Source organism: Bombus fervidus, chromosome 6 (assembly GCF_041682495.2).
Source record: "Bombus fervidus isolate BK054 chromosome 6, iyBomFerv1, whole genome shotgun sequence".
Classification (NCBI taxonomy): Eukaryota; Metazoa; Arthropoda; class Insecta; order Hymenoptera; family Apidae; genus Bombus; species Bombus fervidus.
The window spans coordinates 18,444,799-18,460,830 of NC_091522.1; the positions used below are offsets into that span (position 1 = coordinate 18,444,799).

Below are 16,032 nucleotides of genomic sequence, written 5' to 3' on the forward strand. Positions count from 1 at the left end.
TATGCGTCAACAACGTCTACTTAACTATCAACTATCAACGAACACCTAGTTACAGCCTATATAAAAAGAAAAAAAATTATCATAGAAAGGTGGTTATCTCGGCGAACTTCGATACCTGGCCGATTTCGCGAGATATCTACGGAATTCGTCGAAGAATGCGAACAACGTGGTCAAAGTCGATCCACTAGCGAACCACGGAGCGCATCGACGTTGCTTCGCTGTGTCGATATACTGTCGAGAGGAGAGATGAAGGCGCGACGTAGCAAAGAAAGGAAAGAGACAAGGAGAAACAGAGGGAAAGAGGAAGCTCGTAAGAGCAACAGGTGGCATCAAAAATTCATTCGCGATGCCCGTTATCGACTACGACGGACAGCTGTTTCTGGGGATCGATCGCCGCTCTTAATTGTAACACCGAACGGTCCACGGCACTCGCGTTATCGTCGACCTGTTAATCGAGCCCTGTCTCGCGGAACGAGTTTCTCCTTCGATCGTGCCCGATATCTCGGCCGATCGATAGCGCCCGACCATAGCCGCGTTCGATCGCTGAAAACGTCTGGCCAAGACTAACGAACACCAGGGATTAACGATTACGATCGACGAGACGCTTTTACGACTCTTTTATAATACCATCGACGCGGTTTGCCCATAAATCGCAATCGTACAACGAACGTTGGAACGCGAGCATCTTTTATTTCACGCGGACGCTATAGTTCGAATTTAGGACTAGAACGAGGAGAAAATGTCGTGCAAAAGCAAATTGTTGGTTATGCTTGGTTTGGCAACGGTTCTCCGCTACGTGCATTTCTATCCTCGTCACGTGCAAAATGGTCCATCCAAGCTACGATCGAAGAGAATTACGGTTAGGGGTAGAAATAAAAGTGGACGGGTAGTGGAAACAGGCATCGGCCAACTTTCGTTTGTCGTGTCGTTAAAGTCATCTCGTATAGAGTATCGTATATATTTTTGTATGTCGATTTCTTTTCATAGGATAAGTACAATCACCGGATTCTTTTACAGGGACTTTTACGATCGATCTCGGACCCTCCGTATTTTCAGATTTCAGCTGCTGATTCATGCGACTCGGTGATGAGAAAAACGAAAGCCGTCCCCCTAGCGAGGCCAGCAGGCATGGTTTCTGCGTTCGTAGGTAACGACGCTCCAGGGGTAGTATTTCGACGGTAATCACAAAGCGTTCGATGGCGTTCCTTCGAGAAAGTTAGTCCGTTAAATCGCGCGTTCGTTCGCGCCTGGTTTTATCGAATGATCTTGTTCTTTGATATTACCAAGTACAGCGAAGATATGCTATATTTGAAATATAAGTATAAGAGTAAGATATACATAGATAAAACGATATATATGTAAACAAATATAGAAATACTCAATAAATATAGAAATCTTAGTTTCCTATGTTACAAGTTACCTTTCGATTACACACTTATAAGTTAAGTTGAAGAAATATATGTCTAACATTGCGTAACAAATAACACGTTTGATACTATGGACAAAGATAAAGACGCTTGGCTACTAATAAGTAGACGTAGAAACGAGAAGCAAAGAGTTCGATATCTATTTATTTTAGCCTTCCAACGAGCTATCTTCTTTAGATTATCGATAGTCCGTACTAAGAGTCAAGAGCTTGATCGAATAATCGTCAAAGTTTCCAACGATAAGCGGAGAAAAATAATTCGATCGATTTTCAAATAAATACAACGATCCCAGTAACAGGTTATTTTACGAAGCTATACTTATATTACGAGTTAGTAGGAATCCGTGTAAAATGTAGACAGTCTGCATCCACGTTTCTGTATACGAAATCTAAACAAACGCTAAATATAATCGAGGAACGCAGCAATCGTACATGGTACGATAAAAGCTACTACCACGATAATGTAACGGATTCCTTACTTATTCGTTGTTTTAACCTTTATAAAGAAGCACCTGGTAAATAAAACGCCGTAACTAAGGTGAGTCATAAAATGTATGCGCAAAGTACTCGAGTATTTCGTTCTTTGAAGGAAAATCTATCGAATTCGGTATGCTCGTTTCATCTTTCCGCGAATACGATAAAGTTTGATTCGCGCGAATAACATTACCTAAGTAAGACGGTCGATCTACAAAATACAACTTAAATCAAGCAAACGGCGGTGACTCACCTTAATAAATCCATTTACCGACTTCGTATCTAACGTCTAAAGCCGTATTCGCTTGGCCATTTGCACCCGGTCTACTTTCCAGTAGTCCGGCCAAAGAAACCATCACTCTTTCTCTCTTTCTTTCTTTCGCTTCGAATCATCATCCTCGCGATTCACGAATCTATCCAATGAATAGCCTTGCCCAGTAAATAGTCCTTGGTGCAAGCGAGCACGCTGTTCGAGTCCACGTAATCCATCAGCTGTCTACCCACGTTCACGAAGAATCCCAAGGTCCTTAAAAAACCCATAAACACTTGGCGAAAATAGAAAAGCGTGTCGTGCGCTCTATTCGTTTCACGTGTCTCGACTTTTGCCATCGAGGATCGTCGACCTTGATCCTTAGTCCTCGACGATCGACTGCCGTAATCCCCCGTAAATCGTTGGTAGGTGACGGGAAGTAACGAGGGACCTCCCTCGGGATGTCGAGTAGCTGACTTTTTTCCCGTTCGTTCGGTAACCGACGTCTCCACGATGTAACCGTGCTCGTTCCTTCCATACCGATTATCGTCCTTCGTAGTTGACGATCGTTTCGAGCTGTTCCGTTCTTTCCCACTTTGCAGCCATTTCCGATTTTTGCTCTCCGATTTTAGGCCAAAGAGACCTTCGACGACAATGGGTGATTCGCGGCTCGTCGCTACACCGCTACCTTGGTATCGCTTTGAACGATATACCGTTTCCTTCGGATCGTCGAATCCAGTTTCGTGCAAATCTTTCGCGTTTCCTTCCTCCCTTCTCGATAGATTTTTGACGCCGTTCGTCCAAGCATCGTAGTTGGACGTCGCGTACCTCGCGCCGAATCTCGCAATTTCACGCAGAGTGATCGGGTTGTACAAAGAGACAGGTTTGCTCTTCGACGGAGATCGAACGAACCGGCTTCTTGTCCGATCATTCGCGTCACGTTTACGACGTAAATTTTGCCGGTAATCGTCCCACCAAGTCCCCGACCGTTGTTCCGTATTTTGAAACGCGAGATTCGACGGACCGAACTTTCTCAGGCGGAAAACATCGCTCGGTTTCCTACTATTATCGACTCGCTTGCTCGTCTCGGTGTTCTTGAATCTCCGATTCAACGACGCGATCTCTCCGAGAGGCAACGAACGAGATCGTTTCGACGGCTCTAGTCGCGAGAGCGTACCGGAAGTAACACGATTCGTCTTCGAGAATAGAAGTTTACGGCGCCTATCCACTCGGAGATTCTCCGACTTTCTGCTAAGATAGCCTTCTGCTCGAGTTCTTTTAAATTCCGCGTCCATCCGCGCCATTTTCTCCGTTTTCTCCCTCGGGGACCGGCGATCCTCCCGATCCTCTGCTTGTTCTTTCGTCGACGAAGATGGAACGAGCAACGAGACCCCTCCGACATCGTCGACGATTGGAAGCCAAATACCTTTCTGACAGACACAGTTTATCGATCTCGAATCAGAGCCAACGGCGTTTCTTCCCTCGTTCGACCAAACTTTCACTTTGCCGGTTTTCCAGCGTACGTCGGAAGTTGGCTCTTCGACGGCCAGTTTTTCTTCCTTTCTTCCTTCGAAAATACTACTCTTCGAGGTATTTGAAAATTTGTCCACGTTCGAGTTTCGAACCAGGTACGACGGATCGACGAAACGTTTGTTCGCGAGGACGGAGTAATCGTGCTGCGTATCTTTGGAAAATGCCTCTTCGATCCGATCGGTTACAGGATCGATATCCTTCCATCCGCAACTCGAGCATAACTCGTTCGATTTAAACTTCGTCTTGCTAGTTTTCGACCGTGTATTCCAACTCGCGAGTTCTCGAGCAAAGGCATTGCTAGCGATCTTCGACGTTTCCTCGATATTCGCATCTACGGAGTTCGATATTTCAGAGGAACGTCTACTACGACGCGGTGCATTCCTAGGAAATCTTTCGTACTTTACGGGATCGTCGTTCTCAGGATTCCGAGTTTTCACGTTTGCTTCTAGTTTTGCTTCGTCGTCGGTTCCCGAATGCGTATCGAAAGTCGCGGACTTTTTATTCCATTCGGTAGTCTTTGAATTCTTTCGCCGAACCTTGGAAATTAGTTTCGAAGCTACCGATTTCATAAAGTTCGCAGGGCCGTTGTTCGTGGTAGATCTAGAAATTGAATTTTTTCTATTCCACTCGAACTCTGTCACGCTCGATCCTAGACTCGCATTCGAAACTATGCTTACAGATTTCTCAATAGGAGTCGCGTCTCTCGCACCGATACTCTCCAAAATCTCCTTTTCCTTCGTTGAATTCAGCGTTTCGCGAGAACTCTCGCTATAGCTATATTCTCGCGTATCGATAGGAAATTCGATCGATCGAAAATTCGCGTTCGTTCGCGTCCAATTTTTCGACGATGCACGAACATGCTTGTTTAAGATTTTCGAAATTTCATCCTTCTTCGTAAAATTGTTCGTTCTATAGGATCGCTTATCACGACGATATTCTCCGCTATCTATCCTCGTACGAGTTGCCACATTACTCGAGACCTCGACGAATCTCGAATTCGATCTCATTTCGGATAAGTTATTCGTTTCAGACGCAACGTTGTCCATGTTTTTCGAGCACGGGTTATAATTCTTCTCCCAGGTCTTTGAAATTTCTTCTCTTTCCTTCGTAGATTTTAGCGTTTCTTTGCCGCTGTCAGCCGTGAAAACGGCAACTTTCCTTTCTGCATTCTTGGGAAAATTCGCGCAACTCGTAGAACGATCGTTCTTATTGCGTCTGAAATTCGATTCGAGTCCGTTCCATCCCGACTTATACTGTTGCTTTATGCGCGAATACATCGTCTTAGAATCTCTTAACGCGTTCAAAATTCCTTCCTTCTTCGTAGAACCGTGTATCGCGTAAGATCGTTTGTTACGATAACGCGCCCCGCGGTTTTCTATCGCAATAACCCCCCAATGGTTCCAGTGCTCTTCTCCAAAACCGTCGTTTTCCACCGGTAGAAAATTCGATGGGTCGATCGACTGGGACGACGGGATCGTGGCATTTGTCGCGTCCTGCTCGTGATGCAAAAAGTACTCCGCCCAACAATAGCCGAGAGCCACTTCCTCCTCGTACATGTGATAGATTCTACGCCAATATTTAAGCGTTCCCCGTATCAGAGCAAAGAGATCCATCATTTCGCCGGCTTCGGCCGGCGGCAGCGGCAACGACACCAGCAGAAGCCACAGCATCAGAACCGGAGAAATAGGCGACATTGATCCTTATGTAAATCCACCGACGATAGATATAGAAATAAACGGTCGGAACGAGCCTTGTCAGCGTCTCTTTTTTCGCCACTCGAATCACGGATCGCTCGACTTTCAACCAGCTTGCCCTCTCCTCCTTTCGTGTCCCCTCTCGTGTCCCCTTTTCCTCTGCCTCTCATCTTGCTTTCGTCCGGTTCCCCGATGACTCATGATTCTTACCTTCTTCAACGCGCGTAACTTTAGCCGCTCTCTTCCCAGCTTTCCGTGCCAACGAGACTGTTCGTCCTTTAATTACCCATCGATTATTTACGTTAATCGTTTATTCTTCGTAGACCGTTACTTAATCGATATCATTTATCAATCGCTCGTTGATTTCGAGAAGGAGTTCGAAGATGAATTTTTTTTTTCATGTTCGCGCATCATCATCGTTTTAGCCTGGAAAAGACGTTTCTCATCTAATAGTCTGGTCGTTTGTATTATACCTTGTTATATCGAATTTACGATCGTCGACGTTGCAAATTTAGTTTCTAAATCGATATCCGTATTGGTAGTAAATTAATATTTTCTGGTTCTTGACTTTGACGAGAAATTTTTCAGGTCGCTTGATAGTTGCGATCGTTTCGTAGAAATAATCGAACGAATACGTTCTTTCTCCTTCGTGATTCCTCTGTTGTATCGTGTGAAAGAGAGTAGAGAGCAGTGTACGATGTATAACGACCAGAGGATTTCGAACGTTAGATAAATTGGCTCGAGCGTTGCATCGTATTGTTTCTAATTTGAAGTTTATCGGGGTTTAAATGTCTCGAATAAAAGTTCCGATCAATGGAGAGAGGATCAAGTCGAGAGGTGGAATCTTGCTGCTTTTTTTTTTACGGGTCAATCGTTATACTTTATTTCCGAGGATATCGACTCACCGTTTGCTGCTTCCATATTTCTACGTTTCTCCGTTCGTTCGTCTCTACGATTCACGCTGCTCGTTGCTGTAAAGTATCAAACAACGATGAAACTGATTAGCCAGTAGTTTGACGAAGAGAATTTCTAAATCCAAACGCCGCGATATCTTTTTCGATAAAAAGTAATGGACGCAGAAGTTAAATTAATAACGGCCTTTCAGCATCGTCGATATACATAAATATTAATTAGATTATCCAGACGTTTAAATTCGATCGATAAATATAAAATCTTTGCGCGAGACGATATTTTGTCCTGGATGATGGAGAAACGATCGGGTAGATAATTTCTGTTCCACTTTCGTGGAAATACCGTTGTTATTTCCTTTCTGTAAATATGATTTTCCGTTTATTCGACGCGAAAGATTTGCGATACAGTAGGAATTTTTTAACGAAACATCTTTTGTCGCACGATGATATATCGTTCGACGAACGCGTTCCACGATCTCTGTTTCCAAACAAGTTTATTCAGAAAATCCCAATCTAAGAATTTACACTAAAATACATCGACATATTGCCCACTCCACTGCATCTGCGAATCAATACGCACGAATTTATCTGTACCATTTGCTTAGCAAATAAGCGTCCTAAATTAATCAACACTTTTCACTACAAATTTCAGCACACTTCTCAACACGATCCTTTCCATGTCCGTTTCTGTACGATCACACGGAATCATTAACTTAACACCGCTAAATTTACCGGGAAACGATATTCCGATATAAAGATTTGCCGAAAATCACGCGATTCGTTGATACGCTATTGATGTAAGAAAAAAAAAAAAAAAAAAAAAAGAAAAAAAAGAAAAAGAAAGGAAAAGAAAAAAAAAAAAGAAACACGAACCAGCAGCTTACACGAAATTCGAAGTATCTTTAGAATTCGAAGATAATCGGACGGTATCGAGCTTCTCGAAGCGTTGATTTTTCCGAGAGTCGAGGCGAGAAGAGGGTGCGTTTCCAGCGGAGTTTACTCTGCCAAGGCCGAACGACCGACTGACTAGGTTTTACTATACGACCAGCCTCGTACGCACCTTGATAATTAACGTCCGCGCCAAAAGTGTGGAAAGTGCGTAACCTGCCCCGTAGGATTCCACCGGTCTTTCCGCTGTCTTTTCAGCATCTGTTGGTTTAAACACGTGCACAGGTTGGGCGCAGAGGCACAGATAACGGGACACGTTCGGCAGAAGGACAACACGTAACCTGCATTCCTCTCCAACGGCGCGGCGCTGGATTCGATTTCGGGATCGATGAAACGAAGGTAACATGTTTTACCACGATTCCCTGGGTTCTAAAGCGACGACGATCTTTGCCTTACTTTTCAATTTCTGATAAAAAGAGCGAAATTCGTGCCAAGGATCGGAAACGGAAGAGGCGTGTCCGCTGCTACGTTTCTAAATTGATATATTTAACCTGCCAATTAATTAATTACGTATATTTAGATTTATACGGAGGAGAGTTCGGTCGTACACTTTACACACGCACACGTTTAAATTCACGCACGTTTGTCAATGGCAACGATCGTTTGTAATCCTTTTGGTTGCGAAATTTCATGCGTGAATTAATTAACTGGATATCTTCGCATTTACATGAAAGCGTGTCAGCAGTGAACCTATAAATCGAATAATTGATGTTAATTTTTATACATGAAATACGAGATATGTAAATTAATTAATTAAATTTCCCTAGAGTTACACAGAGGCGTTTGTCGGCGATAGGTAGCTGCGTAGTATCGCGTAAATCGAAAAATTGATCCAAACGCGATTGAAATTGATTAGCTATGCGAAATTATTACCTGTTTTCAAACTATCGCGCAAGTGTGCCGATGCAACTAACTAATCTTTACTATTATTTTGACGACCAACTTTACATTATCCGATTCGTCCGATTAACATATTTAGTAGTCGAAGATAGAACTAGTTTTAAATTTAGAAACGGCAAGCGATTTATTTTAATGCTAACTTTGTCATTAACTAGTCTTCTACGATCATTTTGCTTTTAATCGATCAAAGAGATTCGTCGATTCGAATTTGAATTTGCGCGATGTTGGAAATTCGAAGTATAATTTTTGCTCAACAAAAATCCTTCTTCGATACGTACAAATCTACGTAAATATCCATATTTTTAGTTTGTCTATTCGCAAATGTTTTTTCTTCTTAACTAACTTAGTCTCTGCTAGGTATTTAGTATTTTTTTACAAAGCTGTTTTTAACAAGCGCGCAGCGTTGCGACTCCGTGTAGTTTAATCGTTCGTAACGCTAATGAGTACGATTTTTCCACGAAATTCGCAATATTTTACTTGCTCTTCGTATCTAACACTTTTAATCATCGAGGAATAAAATTACGAAAAGTTTGAAAATCCTAAACAAACGATATAAGACAAACGCTCGATAAAATCTAACTCAGCTTAACTTTTTTCTTCTTCCGAATCGTTTAAGAAACTAAGTTTTGAAATCTAAGAATCGATCGAGAACATCAAACGTTACTCATATGTAAATTAAACGTTCGATGAGCGGGCACTGCCGCCTATTACACGCCGAATATTTCATTTCTGGCACCTAACATCGTCCTCTTTTACATTTAATCCTCCATTAGAGAAACGAAAAATCACGATATGCTTTGGAATTCGAAACGCGTTATGCTAATTCTACGTTTATCGGGAAATACTGCTTCCTCAAACGCGATGTATTTTCTTCGATATTCTTTCGCGTGTTTCATCAAGAATGCTCACCGCGCTAATCGTCGATTTGTACGATCGTTTCATTGCATTCTAACTTCGTACGTCGACCAACTTCGACTTTTCTTTCCTCTATTAGGAAAAAAGTACTGCTACGATCATCAGAGTCGAAGTTACCCTACGCGTGATTTCCTTTTCTTATTTTATTATATACTATATAATGCTAGACAATTGAATGTAACGTGGCAAATAAAATTTTATTATTTAATGATAGTAAATTGTACGCAATCTGGCAAATAGAAAACACCAGGTGTGATAAGCGAGTAGAGGACGTGGTAAAAAACACACGAATATGTCGAGTAAGGAGAAAGATTGCATGTTCGCGGGAGGAAAAAGAAAAGCGGAAAGAAGTACATTGACGGAATGCATGTAAAAATTATATAGCATCGTTACGAGGAAGTTGCGTACTACTGACTGGCAATACCGAGTTCTATTAGTCGGAATACATTTATTATTCCATTAAGATTCCTTTCGTCGTTCGAGGTCGTTTGCCGATTACTTTGCTTATCCTCCATTCCTGCGTAATAATAATTTTCCTCCAGTCGACTGTAAACGTTCCTATCTGTTTTTATTATTTTTCTTGTTTCAAGAATAATGCATCGTAATATTTTTAGCGTCGATAACCTTCGTATCTTTTATTACTATATAATAATTCGCATGCACGTGACTTGTTGCCGTATTATCTTAATACGTAGCCGGATACTTTAACACTTTTGTTACTAACAATATCGTTATCTTTACTTTCTTATTACGTTTTAGTATTACCACCGATGCTCTCCTTCTCTATCGGTACGTTTTTATTCTATCTACGTCTCCTTTCGATCGTTTTATTCGCGAGATATTATCGTAATTTTAATATTTATTAATCAAGTTAAACTCTTATCTCCTATTAATTCGAATATCGTTGACTACGTTGCCACCAGTTGCTTCCATCCTTCGAAACTGTTCGTTCCAATTTCTTCTTTTTTTTTTTTCTTTTTTTTCAATTTATTAATTAACAGTCTCGTTAAACCCTGTTATTACGGGTCAATGGATCCACTTTTATCGTCGTTCTGGCTTTCTTATGTCCTTTACCATCCGTTTTATTCGCTTGCTCTTCGTATCTTGTTAATTGATCGATAGGGAAGAACGACGCTCTAGTACTCGTTTAAATTAAAAATTGTACACCTTTCATCGGTAGCTATGTATGGAGTTGTACGAGTTTTCTGTATTTTTTCTCTATTTTATTTTTACCTTAACTCACGAATTCCTTATATCTTACATCTTATATTTTCAACATATCGGTGTCGTAGTTCTCATTTCAAGTATACATAAATTACAATAACAGAAACGAATGGTATAGTCTTGGTATAGAAAGTTACGGTATACGTTTCAATATTTTTATTACTCTTATTATTAGTTCAAATTTAGTATCGTTTTTGACGAATTTTATCTTCCTTATATCTCAGAATTCAATTTCTTAAATCACAAGCTAAATCACAAGTCTCTTTCGACGAGCTTTATCGTCGATTGCCAAACATTCCGAAACCTTAGATACACGTAACGGAGAATCTATAAGTCACTGGTAAGCGTTACTACGCCCGGATCGAGTAATATTTCAACGCAGAACAGTGTAGTATAAGCGTTTGTAAGGCGGATAGGTTAAAGGCTGGAGACCGTTATTTTTCGATTCGCCATCCGTTTCGATTTTTTTTGAACGACCTTGTTTCGCGGTTCCCTCAAATTAATCCACGAGAATGTCCTTAAAATCATCGAGCTTGCGAATCCCATTTTGCCTCTTTCCGAGAATCACAGCTGCTTCGTGATTCATCGTTCTGGACTTGATGTCAAGAGGCTGCCCGCCTTTTCCAGGGAAGTTTACGACGGTCGATCTACAGCTTGGAAAGATCTTTTTTTCCCCTCTTCTCGTCGGCGCGCAGACGGAACAGAGAGGTCGATGGAGAACGTAACCACATTTAGCCCCTTATGAAATACCGGTGAAAATGATAGCTCTTCTGCCCCTTTCTCTCCATTCTCTTCTTCTTTAACGACCTTTTTCTCCTATCTCTTACGCTTTTTTTTTCTGGCGACACTGCCCTTTGTTTTTACATAGTGCCTTTTTTTCTTCTTTTCCAACCTTTCGTTTCTTACTCTTATTTTTTATTAAAACGTACGTAGATGCGCAGGCTGGTCTAGGCTTTTCTGATCAAATTTTGCCAACACGTAGAATACGAGTATAAGTAGGCCGTTCGAAGCTCCGTAAAAAGTCGTAAGAAAAGTAAGAAATACGAAGAGAACAGTAACGTAATTACCGTTACCACTGCCATACACGGGAATAAGTCTAGGATCGATGTAATCGATAGGCGTTGCTGGTACTCCGTTTTAAAACGTTTACCGTTTCTGCGAGTAGAAAATTGGCAGCGATGAAAAAATTGAATTTATTATCCTAAGAGGTTTACTTTGCTTTTACCTCGATAAACCGATCGACCCTCGGTTTAATTCAATATATTCGTAATATTTGCTTGATATATTTTTTATCCACGCAAAAAGGTCTAGTTGTTCGTTTTGTATTTTCTATTCATCGCTATAAAAAATTTAGAAAATTGCTTTTCTCGGAAATCAATCGAAAGATAGGTTATTCAGCCTCGTTACTCTGCAACGCTGTTTAGCCACGCGGAATCGCCAGGATCGCCAGGATCGCCAGGATCGCCAGGATCGCCAGGATCGTCGAAGAATAAGAAAGAAAGTTATAAAATCGAAGAAAGCGACAATATCGTTCCATTTGTTGAGAACTATCATTCACCATCTGTATTAATCTATATTAATCCACGTTAATCTATAGCAGCGACTTGCCACCCATGTCTTTGGCTTTATTCCCCTTTCTCGAAAAACTTGTTCCACTTCGTCTTCTAGCGGGCAGTTACAGCGACATCCACTCGTCGAGAGCGGGAGGCGAATCGAGCGATAAGGGTGATTTCCAGGAGCGATCCGAGACTTTTAAACATAGCGATACTTTCCACGCGTCGAGTTAGCCAGTCGCGATCAACAAAGCGATTCCAGGTTCACGTTATTATCGCGAATAAAGTTGCAACGCGCCGGTCCAGCACGAAAGGGTGGCTGCGAGACGTGCTCCAACTTCGAACACACCACCGGTGTCTTGTCTTCTCTCGAAATCGATTGGCCCCGAATCGACGATTACGAGCGCTATTATTGCTGCCGGGATTGGCTGCCGGGATTGGCCGCCGGCACACGTTTTACACGTACGCGATGACTTTCTTAGATAAGCGACAATAGCGTTTCCGGATAGCGTACCGAACGGCACGATTTGGTGTTTAGCTAGAAGATTTCTGATCGATTACAACGCAGACACGGAATGACTTAATCGTTTTGAATATTTTCTTCGGCGATTTTGCGGTTAGACTGGTTTCGTGAGTTGACGAGTAATCGATAATAGAGCATTGTCTTTTACGGTTATTTGGAACTTATTTCGAATGGCATGGCAACAAGATTTCCAATTACGATGGAAGCAGTCGATTGATATTCCGTAAGTACTTAATTGCTACGGAATTGTAACTAATTACTAACTAATACAGTACGTATAAATACGTAATACGTATTACGTATAAAGTATTACAAGATATTATTTTCTGTTTAATAATTTTTATTTCCAAGCATATTATTATGTTATATTTTAAACGGTGAAGTCTTATATTTAAAGGTTTAAGTCGTTTATAATCGCGTAGAGACTGTAATAGATATAAATTGTGGTTTTTAAATGTTTGTTGTGATAATTTAATGCTATTAGCATCGTTACTTTTTATTGTTTTATATAAAACTCTGGGAAAAGATAATAATCGCACGTAAAAAGGCCGTGAATAGTAGAGCGGATGCAGCATAATCCTAAAATGTAATTCTCCATTTTCTCGTCAACGTTATTTTCCCTACATAATCGTCGGCATGCGGTAAAACCTGTTTCCTTCGGATCTGTTTACTTTTTTACCGATTTCTGGTTTAGTTGATAACACACGACAGTCAACTGACAACATCAAATGACTAAATAAATATCTTGTACTACATTTCAAGTTTGACGATATAACAGGTAGATATAAAACAAAAGTATCGTACGTCGTCTATTATACGTGCTAAATAATTGAATCATAGTTGGGATAAATAAAAATAAAATATCATCAAAATATTCGAATAACGCGTACCTTTTTCCCGCGATATTAATATTTTTTCCAATTCGATTTTACATCTATATATATATATATTTCACGTTCTTCCTCTCGTTCGAAGCGCGTACTTTGGATAAATCGATCGGATATTTAGTTAATGCGTTTTTGCGGCAAACGGAATAAAATACCTTAATTATATAACGCGAAATACGCGTCAAATTGTTTTATCGGATACGCATTCGGAACGACAATGAAAACCGAACAAAGTCAATTACTTTTTGATACAGGTAATTAACGTTGTGGCTAAAATATTAATTATCCGACGAGAAGACGAGGGAAGCATCGTCCCTTCACCTTGCGATATATTAACCCTTCGTAGGCAAGCATAATTTTTCAAATTAAATTGGGTAAATTCTTGCTCTCTAGGTTACTCGTACCTAAGCAAATTTTTATACTTTTAAAAAATGAAAAAAAGAAAGAAAAGAAAAATGTAAAGTGCTTATATTTACAATCGTTGGTTAAGTCGGACATTTCGGTAAAAGTAAAGATTCGATGTTGAGAAATTTAAACGTGAAAGTTCTACGAACAGTTCGAGTAATTTCTAATTCGAAAATCGTACTATCGTTGGAAGCATCGTTCCAGGTGTACGAATTAAACAAATTAAGAAAAAGTTCCTAAAGATGTTTTAAGATAAGCTAAAAGCACGAAATAGCGAGCTGTGTACGTTATTGTTTGTTTGCGTCTCTATATAGAATTTATCTCACCTCTTTCAACAAAATGATTACGAGTCGTTTCGACGATAACACGTATACAACGAGGGAGAAGAAGGAAATTGCGGCGGCTAGGTGGTAGAGGAGAAGAAAAAAGTAAGGTAGAGTGGATAATGAGCATAGTTGCCGCTTGTATCTTACAGAGGGACGCCACAATAATGCACTTAACAGTTTCAGAACGGCTGGATGGACGTTCCGAGATTTCTTCCGCTTATTTCCTTCGTATCGTGCTTCTTGTTTCGACAGATATATCGACGTTCGCTTATCCAGGACGAGTTTAACCGGCTCCGCGAGCCTTCGAACCCACCAAAGATAGATTCGGTTTGTTTCTCATATTTCTGCTCAGCAACTGCGCCATGGTACGGAACGTTGCCTAACGATAGCCGTTCTGGCAGCTGTTTTACAAAATTTTAATTTCTATTCTCACAGAATTAGCACGCGATCGATCTTCCCCCCATCTATAGTTTCACGAACCCGTTCCCGACAAATCTTTCCATACTTCGATCGATCAATTTCTTTAACGAATCTCTATACAAATTTCATGCGATCGTAAGAAATCAAAGTGGCATTACGTTGCATGTATGCTCGTCGAATAGGCGCTGCGATAACATTTCGGTTAAGTTTCGACAATTTCTGCCTTTTTCATAGATACACCGATACAAGCTTAACTCTGTCTTATCGAAAAGCGAAGCTTTTTATCGATCGATCTTAGTCTTTGATTCTTCGTAACGTCCAACTGTAAGCGATATTTATACGAGCTTGGTATTTCGTTATTTGGCGGAAATGAAATCCTCCATCGAGCTCGTCGAGTCTAATACGGAATATATCGAACGATAAAGATGCTATGAATTTCCGAATTCGATTTAACACGTCGCACAACGCGTTCTTAATAGTTGTAGAACAGCTTGTTAAACGTTCCGCGTGTACGAAATACACGTTCTGTTTGTACGCGTATAAAATGAACCGTGAATCATTAGCGAGGTTCGTAATGGTTCATGGAGACTGTAATGCACGTAACGTAACAACTGCGATTTTGCTGTAAATAAATTGCACTGTAGTCGTTAGGGGCGTGTAAAATACTAACTTATTTGGAAGAAAATTCACTAGAGATTGATTTTTGCGATTGGTTTCCGTAAATCGAATCTGTCTATTCACAGATATTCCGTTCACGAATTTGTCCATCGAACTAGTACATACGTTGATACACGTACGATCGAGAAATGACTATACATACGTTCACAACGCGCGCATGCACGCGTACAAAACGAACAATAAGAAAACCAGAAACTTACGCTACACATATCGATTAGTTTTCAGGGATTTGCGCATCCAATTCAGCATCCAATGTAATGATCTTCTTGCTCTCTTCTTATAGCATTTTCATGCAATTATAGCATATTCTCTCGTCTCGTTGAAATCACGCGAGTTATCTTCCTCTCGAGATCTAAGAAACCACACTCTACTATTTTTACGTAACCGATTGTCCGCTAAATAAATATCGAATATGTTTTTTTCTAAAAAACGAATCAGCCTATCGCTGTTGCGAGGATCGCTCCAATTAGATTTTTTAGACGAACGATTCTCTATGGCAGACGAGCAACGCTTTTTCGAGATTGGCATCTCGGCGAACGCGACGCTTCAGAAAAATTAGACAAAAGCCTGAATCGAGTCGAACGTTTCGGGCGATGGAAATACCAAGTATACGATCCCTTTGCCTATCGAGGAACGACTGGATGCCGAGGATGCTGAGAATAAAAAAAGTTTCGTTATTTACTAGCACACGATAGAATTGCTTCGAATATTCTAACGTTGTCTCAAAATATCCGCTTTAGTCTCCTTTATTCGAACGCGCGAGTCGAATAATCCTCGTGTTTCGTTTCTTTGAACGGTACACGTACTTTTTTACGATTTATACGAAGAAAGCTGCCAGAGATACGGTGGCCACAAAAAGTATTGGCACGTACATAGATAGCATCGTTTTCCAATGAAGCGACTTTTATCAGGTTTTAGATTTCATTTTCGTGGATATGTGAAAATACCACTAAATGATACAGAAT

The 16,032-nt window shown here is 40.7% G+C and overlaps 1 protein-coding gene across 1 annotated transcript; it reads right to left on the reverse strand.

Annotated features, from left to right (window-relative positions):
• Positions 1-1,149: 1,149 nt before the first annotated feature.
• On the reverse strand, positions 1,150-5,641 carry LOC139988058 (uncharacterized). Its single transcript, XM_072004996.1, has one exon. It carries the CDS (start codon positions 5,375-5,377, stop codon positions 2,306-2,308), a length of 3,072 nt encoding a protein of 1,023 aa, XP_071861097.1. The 5' UTR covers positions 5,378-5,641; the 3' UTR covers positions 1,150-2,305.
• Between the last annotated feature and the right edge of the window lie 10,391 nt (positions 5,642-16,032).